The 9936-nt window shown below is 56.2% G+C and overlaps 1 protein-coding gene across 1 annotated transcript in view; it reads left to right on the top strand.

The window, feature by feature from the left end:
* Positions 1 to 9697, top strand: part of PDIA5 (protein disulfide isomerase family A member 5) — a 43460-nt gene extending 33763 nt beyond the window's left edge. Inside the window, exons 14-16 of the mRNA XM_073647522.1 lie at positions 2812 to 2882; positions 6165 to 6299; positions 6477 to 9697. Coding sequence (XP_073503623.1) covers positions 2812 to 2882; positions 6165 to 6299; positions 6477 to 6557 — 287 coding nt within the window. The 3' untranslated portion in view covers positions 6558 to 9697. The remainder of the gene's footprint in view (positions 1 to 2811; positions 2883 to 6164; positions 6300 to 6476) is intronic.
* Positions 9698 to 9936: the final 239 nt, after the last annotated feature.

Consider the following 9936-nt stretch of genomic DNA (forward strand, 5'->3'; position numbering starts at 1 on the left):
AGACAGCAGGAGGCCACACGGCGCCAACTATACTCAGCAGGAGGCCGCACGCAGTCACGCACACACACAAACATATACAGACACGCATAAACACATTTGAAACACAAAAATACATATAAACAGACATCACACAATGATATCTGCCTACACACACACACACACACACACACACACACACACACACACACACACACACACACACACACACACACACACACACACACACACACACACACACACACACACAGTGACGCGGCCGGGCCAGCACAGGGAAGTTAACTGCTGCAGTGCTGGCCCGGTCGATGAAGAAGCCCACTGCTACCGGCATGTGCCGCGGCGGCCCGCACATATAATGGGGGCAATCCGGCATTAGACACCACGCCCGGAGCCTCGGGGCCCCGGGCAGTAGCCCGGATTGCCCTCATTATAATCCGCCTATGTATAGAAGCAAGCAAAAAGTGAAAAAAAAAATGGTTTTAAAAATATTAAAAAAATATATAAAAGTTTAAATCATCCCCCTTTCGCCCCATTCAAAATAAAAAACGAACCCTACATACACATATTTGGTATCGCTGCGTAGAGAATCGCCCGACCTATCAATATAAAAAAATAATTAATCCGATCGGTAAACGGCGTAACGAGAAAAAAATTCGAAACGCCAGAATTACGTTTTTTGGTCGCCGCAAGATTGCAATAACAGGCGATCAAAACATCGAATCTACCCCAAAATGGTATCAATAAAAACTTCAGCTCGGCGCACAAAAAATAAGCCCTCACCCGGCCCCAGATCCCGAAAAATGTAGATGCTACGGGTCTTGGAAAATGGCGCTTTCTTTTTTTTTTTGTCTTCTTTTTTAGCAAACTTTGGAATTTTTTTTCACCACTTAAACAAAAAAGAACCTGTACATGTTTGGTGTCTACGAACTCGTAATAACCTGGAGAATAATAATGGCAGCTCAGTTTTAGCATTCAGTGAGCGTGTTAAAAAAAAAAAAAAAAAACATCTGTGGTATTGCACTTTTTTTTGCAATTTCACTGCACTTGGATTTTTTTTCCCGTTTTCCCGTACACGATATGGTAAAACCAGTGATGTCGTTCAAAAGTACAACTCGTCCCGCAAAAAATAAGCCCTCACACGGCCATATTGACCAAAAAATAAAAACGCTCTGGGAACAAGGGGAGCAAAAAACGAAAATGCAAAAAAACGGAAAATCCCAGGGTTGCGAAAGGGTTAAATAATGACCCTTTGATTTTTTTTTTTAACTAAAAAACATCAATTCCGGATTTTTGGGCGTTTTTAATGTTCGGTGTAAAAAATGTATATTTTGATGGGAGTAGACCCTCAGGGGCTGACCTGCCCCCCCATGATATCATTGGATGGAGTGGGGCGTTGGCGATGGGAGCCCCTACACGCACCAACACCCCAGTGATTGACAGCAGCATCTAACTGGTTAAACCGCAGTGATCAGAGGCCCCTGTACAAGGCCGTGTTCACACAGCGGAAGGGCTGCGTTTTTCTGCTGCTCTTTATCTGCAGGTTATATTCTATCTTTTCTGCAACAAAACACTCAAGAACAATCAGGTTATTGCATTTTTCCTTTTTTTTGCTGCATTTTCCCCTCTCTAGTTGATGCATTTTTGGTGCAGATTTGAAGAAGCTTTTTTTTTTTTTTTATGCTTTTTATTTTTAATACAGAAATGCTTTAGATCCTTTTTTTTTCTTTTCCGGCTTCTCCTAAAAATCTGTAGAGAAAAAAACTCCACAAAGACCCTCCTCCGTTCATCACCCGGGGCTTCCACGTCTCATCCATTGTGCTTGAAATATTAAATGTAGAAGAGTCGCAGTATTTACGCTACGTGTGAACGCGGCCCGACTGCTCCGTGCGGCCTCCGTGCCGGCTCGGTGTATATTTATGTTTTAGGGAAAAAGGGATTAATTTAGGTTCAGTAACTAAATTACAATGTATCAGTGATGAAATGTATCCGCCGGGTGTGAGTTACTGCACCGATACATTGTAACAAATGGTTCTTCTCTCCCTCTTCTTTCTTGTTCATGGAGAACGGCATTAACCCCGCGTCGCCCTCTCCCAATAAACGGCATTCACAATGATGGCGCGGCTCGGATCCTCCTTTGTTCCCTGATTAGCGCCGTCCGTTCTCCGCGGGCCGTCGGCAGCGTGATTACAGGGACTTGTTTGGGACGTGAGCGCCTCGGCGCTGTCACCGCGCCCTCGTGTGTCGGCGGCTCAGGACGGGTCAGATGTTTTCACCCCTTGACCCAACGTGAAGGATCCGCTGTCAGGAGCGATCAGCGTCCAATCAGCGAAGCGCATGTGGAGATTGGGAACGTCCCGTGTCCTCTGTGGACCAGATGGAGAGCCGCCATGTAATACCACATATACCCTGCGGAGGGCGCTGCAGGACACGTGGGTGGCCAGGGTCTCCTGACTATACCTTCTCTTGAAATGTGGTCTTTTTAAGTCATATAATGTGTAATTATGTTCCTTTCCAGTTCCCTGGAGGCAGCCTGCAGTGTAAAGAATGGCGGTTATCATGGTATTTCCAGGGCTGTGCACACATTTCTTGAGTTTTATTTTAAGAATAAATCCTCCGCTGACTAATCCCCTCCCGGCCGTATATTGGTACAGCCCAGAAAGTGATGACATTCCGATGGCGACCAGAGTGAAACCTCCATTCTTTACACTGCAGGCTGCTAGAAAGTGATGCAAGTAAAAATAAGGCTCCTGTGGGTCCCTCCTGTTGCGTTTGCTGCCGTGTAATAATCCTCCTCATCGTCGTCTTGTTTTTCAGGGTGTCCTCACTGCAAAAACTCCATTCCTGATTTTACGACGGCAGCGGACGAATTCAAAGAAGATCGGAAGGTGAGAAAGTCTGAAGGAGAAAGCCCATGGTTGTGGAGCTCGTCACCTTCTGTAAGGTTTCTGCTTGCTGTCAGTGAATGGACTGAGCCAGTCCTGCGCACACAGGAGCTGGAGATCTGGGCTGCGCTGGCACCGATCCACTGTACCAGACCCTCAGCTGTGAGATCTTGTGAACCAAGAACGTTTCCACTCACTGACAGCAAACCGAGATGGTGAGAATTCAGGAACGTGTGTAACAAAGCTGCAGAACTTCATACGGCCATTAGGACCCGATGGACCTCGGCTGCCAGGGCATGCTGGAAGTTGTAGTTCCACAAACCGCCAGAGATGGCAGACCTCAGTGATTATATTATTACTGCTGGATTCGCCGCCGGTCGCACCAGACAGGAGACAATAACCTTCCCCATCGGGCCCCGGCGTCGTCTCTGGTGTTTGGAGATTAGTCGGAAATAATTCACTTTTTCAATTTTCCTCGTCTGATTTGGACGGAATGGAAATAAAATGCAAACATGGCGGCGGAGAACTCGCGGATATCGCCGCCGTCTGGAGCCGCCGCTCGTCTCATTGCAGAACTCATTTCCCTCAGTAAATAATCGGATCCCAATCGCGTTTTCAGACGGCGTCTTAATTGAATCAGCTTTTGTTTTACGAGGCAGAATCGCCTCCCGCTTGTGTCGCCGGCTCCGTTTACCGGCTAAAATTAATCTGTAGATTTTCTCCAATAATAAACATGAAAACGAAATACTGATTAGTCTGGAGACGAGCGGCAACTGGAAATGTATCACGGCCTCGCCGGGCTCGTCTCATCGCGGCCTGGGGCTCGTCTCATCGCGGCCTGGGGCTCGTCTCATCGCGGCCTGGGGCTCGTCTCATCGCGGCCTGGGGCTCGTCGCATCGCGGCCTGGGCCTCGCCGGGCTCGTCGCATCGCGGCCTGGGCCTCGCCGGGCTCGTCGCATCGCGGCCTGGGCCTCGCCGGGCTCGTCTCATCGCGGCCTGGGCCTCGCCGGGCTCGTCTCATCGCGGCCTGGGCCTCGCCGGGCTCGTCTCATCGCGGCCTGGGCCTCGCCGGGCTCGTCTCATCGCGGCCTGGGCCTCGCCGGGCTCGTCTCATCGCGGCCTGGGCCTCGCCGGGCTCGTCTCATCGCGGCCTGGGCCTCGCCGGGCTCGTCTCATCGCGGCCTGGGCCTCGCCGGGCTCGTCTCATCGCGGCCTGGGCCTCGCCGGGCTCGTCTCATCGCGGCCTGGGGCTCGTCGCATCGCGGCCTGGGGCTCGTCGCATCGCGGCCTGGGGCTCGTCGCATCGCGGCCTGGGGCTCGTCTCATCGCGGCCTGGGGCTCGTCGCATCGCGGCCTGGGGCTCGTCGCATCGCGGCCTGGGGCTCGTCGCATCGCGGCCTGGGCCTCACCTGGCGCATCGCATCGCGGCCTGGGGCTCGTCGCATCACAGCCTGGGGCTCGTCTCATCGCGGCCTGGGGCTCGTCTCATCGCATCGCGGCCTGGGGCTCGTCTCATCGCGGCCTGGGGCTCGTCTCATCGCGGCCTGGGCCTCGCCGGGCTCGTCTCATCGCGGCCTGGGGCTCGTCTCATCGCGGCCTGGGGCTCGTCTCATCGCATCGCGGCCTGGGGCTCGTCTCATCGCATCGCGGCCTGGGGCTCGTCGCATCACAGCCTGGGGCTCGTCTCATCGCAGCCTGGGGCTCGTCTCATCGCATCGCGGCCTGGGGCTCGTCTCATCGCAGCCTGGGGCTCGCCGGGCTCGTCTCATCGCGGCCTGGGGCTCGTCTCATCGCGGCCTGGGCCTCGCCGGGCTCGTCTCATCGCGGCCTGGGGCTCGTCTCATCGCGGCCTGGGGCTCGTCGCATCGCGGCCCGGGGTTCGTCGCATCGCGGCCTGGGGCTCGTCTCATCGCGGCCTGGGGCTCGTCTCATCGCGGCCTGGGCCTCGCCGGGCTCGTCTCATCGCGGCCTGGGGCTCGTCTCATCGCGGCCTGGGGCTCGTCTCATCGCATCGCGGCCTGGGGCTCGTCTCATCGCATCGCGGCCTGGGGCTCGTCGCATCACAGCCTGGGGCTCGTCTCATCGCATCGCGGCCTGGGGCTCGTCTCATCGCAGCCTGGGGCTCGCCGGGCTCGTCTCATCGCGGCCTGGGGCTCGTCTCATCGCGGCCTGGGCCTCGCCGGGCTCGTCTCATCGCGGCCTGGGGCTCGTCGCATCGCGGCCCGGGGTTCGTCGCATCGCGGCCTGGGCCTCACCTGGCGCATCGCATCGCGGCCTGGGGCTCGTCGCATCACAGCCTGGGGCTCGTCTCATCGCAGCCTGGGGCTCGTCTCATCGCATCGCGGCCTGGGGCTCGTCTCATCGCGGCCTGGGCCTCGCCGGGCTCGTCTCATCGCGGCCCGGGGCTCGTCTCATCGCGGCCCGGGGCTCGTCTCATCGCGGCCCGGGGCTCGTCTCATCGCGGCCCGGGGCTCGTCTCATCGCGGCCCGGGGCTCGTCTCATCGCGGCCCGGGGCTCGTCTCATCGCGGCCCGGGGCTCGTCTCATCGCGGCCCGGGGCTCGTCTCATCGCGGCCCGGGGCTCGTCTCATCGCGGCCCGGGGCTCGTCGCATCGCGGCCCGGGGTTCGTCGCATCGCGGCCCGGGGTTCGTCGCATCGCGGCCCGGGGCTCGTCTCATCGCGGCCCGGGGCTCGTCTCATCGCGGCCCGGGGCTCGTCTCATCGCAGCCCGGGGCTCGTCTCATCGCAGCCTGGGGCTCGTCTCATCGCATCGCGGCCTGGGGCTCGTCTCATCGCATCGCGGCCTGGGGCTCGTCTCATCGCGGCCTGGGCCTCACCTGGCGCATCGCATCGCGGCCTGGGGCTCGTCTCATCGCGGCCTGGGCCTCACCTGGCGCATCGCATCGCGGCCTGGGGCTCATCGCATCGCGGCCTGGGGCTCGTCTCATCGCGGCCTGGGGCTCGTCTCATCGCATCGCGGCCTGGGGCTCGTCTCATCGCATCGCGGCCTGGGGCTCGTCTCATCGCGGCCTGGGCCTCGCCGGGCTCGTCTCATCGCGGCCTGGGCCTCGCCGGGCTCGTCTCATCGCGGCCTGGGGCTCGTCTCATCGCGGCCTGGGGCTCGTCTCATCGCGGCCTGGGGCTCGTCTCATCGCGGCCTGGGGCTCGTCTCATCGCGGCCTGGGGCTCGTCGCATCGCGGCCTGGGCCATCATCAACCGACACATAAGTCAACACACTGCAGTGCTCCGGCTCCTCGGCTGACTCGTTGTCTTATTTTCCAGATTGGGTTCGCCGCAGTAGACTGCACCAAAGAGAAGAACCAGGACCTGTGTAAGCAGGAGGGGGTGGAGGGCTTCCCCACCTACGTCTACTACAACTATGGGAAGTCCACCGAGAAATACAACGGGGAGCGCTCGGTGAGTGTCAGTCTCTGCAGGAGCCAATAAGTGTGTTGTGCACGCTCTGTGTTGTGCACGCTCTGTGTTGTGCACGCTCTGTGTTGTGCACGCTCTGTGTTGTGCACGCTCTGTGTTGTGCACGCTCTGTGTTGTGCACGCGCTCTGGTAATTGTTTTTTTTTTTTTTGTGAATCAGGAATCTGCATTTGTGTCCTTCATCCGATCACTCAGAGAGCAGGATCATGTGAAGCTCGGGAAGAAGAAGGAAGAGCTGTAATCCTCAGGGCCAAGTGGGATCTACACCCCCTAATCTCCACTTACTGCAGTGTATACAGACTTCACCCCTGATCTCCTGAGTACTGTATGGAGGCCCTAAACTCCCTGATCTCCAGTGTACTGTATGGAGGCCCTGAACCCCCGGATCTCCTGTGTACTGTATGGAGGCCCTGAACCCCCGGATCTCCAGTGTACTGTATGGAGGCCCTGAACCCCCGGATCTCCTGTGCGCTGTATGGAGGCCCTGAACCCCCTGATCTCCTGTGTACTGTATGGAGGCCCTGATCTCCGGTGCACTGTATGGAGGCCCTGAACCCCCTGATCACTGGTGCACTGTATGGAGGCCCTGCACCCCCTGATCTGCGGTGCACCCCCTGATTTCTGGTGCACTGTATGGAGGCCCTGCACCCCCTTGATCTGCGGTGCACTGTATGGAGGCCCTGCACCCCCTGATCTGCGGTGCACTGTATGGAGGCCCTGCACCCCCTGATCTGCGGTGCACTGTATCGAGGCCCTGCACCCCCTGATCTCTGGTGCACTGTATGGAGGCTCTGCACCCCCTGATCTGCGGTGCACCCCCTGATTTCTGGTGCATGGTATGGAGGCCCTGCACCCCATGATCTCCGGTGCCCTGTGTAATGTACGGCCTATCTCCGGTGCATCGAGGCTCCCTTACCCGTGTGCAGTACTGAGCACTACTTTAATCTTCATCCAGGCCCCAGAAGCCCCCGCACCTGATCAGCAGTGCACTGGTAATACCCACAGCCTCCAGGACCACCACGTCATCGTGCACAGACTATTCTTTGGGCTTCCAGGACAGTAATGATGCTGGAGACAGGAAAATCGACCACTTAGAAGTTTCTGGACTCCAAGGAGGCTAAGACCTGAGGGAGACCCCCTTTTTGTACTATCCTCTCCTGTTTGTGGTGGGCTCTATGTCTCACCCCATCGCTCAGGACACCCAGAATCTGAATTATGTTACTCGTTGTCCCCTGTACCTGTCGCCCTGTGATTTGCTCCTCTCGCTGTCCCCGACATCGCAGCGCGGAGATGACAACCGCAGTTTACGCTCCTGTTCTCGGATGCTTTCTCCCATTTTTTTTGGTAGCTGCCAATTTGATGGCCAAGATACTTCATACTGCCAAAACCCCGGACCTGACGGGTGAAGAATGGCGTCCTACAGCGCGATATGTCAGTAATACTAAAAATGTTTCCCCGATACCGGAGAGTGACGTGATCTATAGTGGTGGCGCCCCCGATACCGGAGAGTGACGTGATCTATAGTAACGGCGCCCCCGATACCGGAGAGTGAGGCGATCTATAGTAGTGGCGCCCCCGATACCGGAGAGTGACGCGATCTATAGTAGTGGCGCCCCCGATACCGGAGAGTGACGCGATCTATAGTAACGGCGCCCCCGATACCGGAAAGTGACGCGATCTATAGTAACGGCGCCCCCGATACCGGAGAGTGACGCGATCTATAGTAACGGCGCCCCCGATACCGGAGAGTGACGCGATCTATAGTGGTGGCGCCCCCGATACCGGAGAGTGACACTATCTATAGTAGCGGCGCCCCCGATACCAGAAAGTGACGCGATCTATAGTAACGGCGCCCCCGATACCGGAGAGTGAGGCGATCTATAGTGGTGGCGCCCCCGATACCGGAGAGTGACGCGATCTATAGTGGTGGCGCCCCCGATACCGGAGAGTGACGCGATCTATAGTAACGGCGCCCCCGATACCGGAGAGTGACGCGATCTATCAGTAGCGCTTCCATTTATTAGGGAATATTTTTTGAGCACTTGTCACCAGTTTTTAGGGGTTCACTTTATTTCAGGAAGTTTCTTCTCCTTTGCTACGTTTTTCTCGTTCCCGGTTTCTGCAGTTGCTGAGATTTTTGGGGGTCTGGAGTTTTTATAGTTCTGCGCTGACATTCCCTCTACTGTGATGATTATGCCAAAAAATGAGATTATTTTATTTTCTGTACTTGCATTCCCCACGTTCCTCCATGTTTTGTGCCGAACTGACATTCGTTACCGCCCAACTCTCCATTAGGAACCTTGTTCATCGCTGAGGCACGAGGCGCACAACCGGAAGGCCAGACGTGATGGCAGCATTGTACGGTGTGCGCCCCCATCGCTGACCGTAGTGCAGCTCGCTGCATGCGAGGTCGCGTTCCCCCTCAGTGAGATCAGCGGCTCCTGATGGCGGGTCAGCGGCTCCTGATGGCGGATCAGCGGCTCCTGATGGTGGATCAGCGGCTCCTGATGGCGGGTCAGCGGCTCCTGATGGGTCAGCGGCTCCTGATGGCGGATCAGCGGCTCCTGATGGCGGGTCAGCGGCTCCTGATGGGTCAGCGGCTCCTGATGGCGGATCAGCGGCTCCTGATGGCGGGTCAGCGGCTCCTGATGGCGGGTCAGCGGCTCCTGATGGCGGGTCAGCGGCTCCTGATGGCGGGTCAGCGGCTCCTGATGGCGGGTCAGCGGCTCTTGATGATGGATCGGCCGCCTTTGTGCCTTAAGTGGCTTCTGCCGCTGCTTTTCACAAATATTTGATTTTCCCATGTGAGCTTGAATTCACATTCTTGGTGGGATTTCTGTCCCCCTGAGGCATAAGCGTGCTGCCGAGGGACTACCTGGGGCAGCACTTTTTTTTTTTGCGGGATTTCTTTCTTTATCCACTGACTCTGCAGGTCTTGCTGGCAGCAGGCCGACGTTGCGTCACTCAGGGACAACACATCCTACTTATGGCGGCGATATTAACCAGAACGTTTACACGACTTCCATGAGAACAGACTTAATCAAGCAGGTGAAAAAAACACAAAAAGCCAAAAAAAATAATTTTTTATTATTTTCTGTAAGCCAAGATGGTGGGTGGGGGGCAAAGCAGTTCATGGATGAGCGTTTCGTACTGTACAATGGAATAAATGCAGCATATTTTTATACACAGAGAATTAGCCCAGGATTTGTTTACACCCCCCTCGCGGAGGATACCCCCCATCTTCATTGGGCCGCAGAGTCTGGTTCTGTGCGGCTCTGGGTTCTGACCGCGTCACGTACGTTATCATCTAATGTTGTTCCCATTCTGTGTGTAACCCGTGATTTATTTCATCTCAGAATTAAAAAATTATTTTACAGATAATTATCTGTTTCTTGCGTTTCAAGACTGGGAAAATGGTGGCACTGCGTCCTCGTGGCGATGAGATTGTGGCCACAGGGGGGTCTATGGTGGCTGCAGAGACCTGGAGTCTGTCACAAAATCTACCCCCATCCTGCATAATCAGGACATGTTACAGGCGACTGTCAAAGATGACACGCTGCCACCAGTGTGTCAGGGGACGCAGCTCTGCTGCCTCCAATCGTCAGGACAATTACGCGATT

Source organism: Phyllobates terribilis, unplaced genomic scaffold (assembly GCF_046119375.1).
Source record: "Phyllobates terribilis strain yellow unplaced genomic scaffold, ASM4611937v1 Scaffold_9__5_contigs__length_417890890, whole genome shotgun sequence".
Classification (NCBI taxonomy): Eukaryota; Metazoa; Chordata; class Amphibia; order Anura; family Dendrobatidae; genus Phyllobates; species Phyllobates terribilis.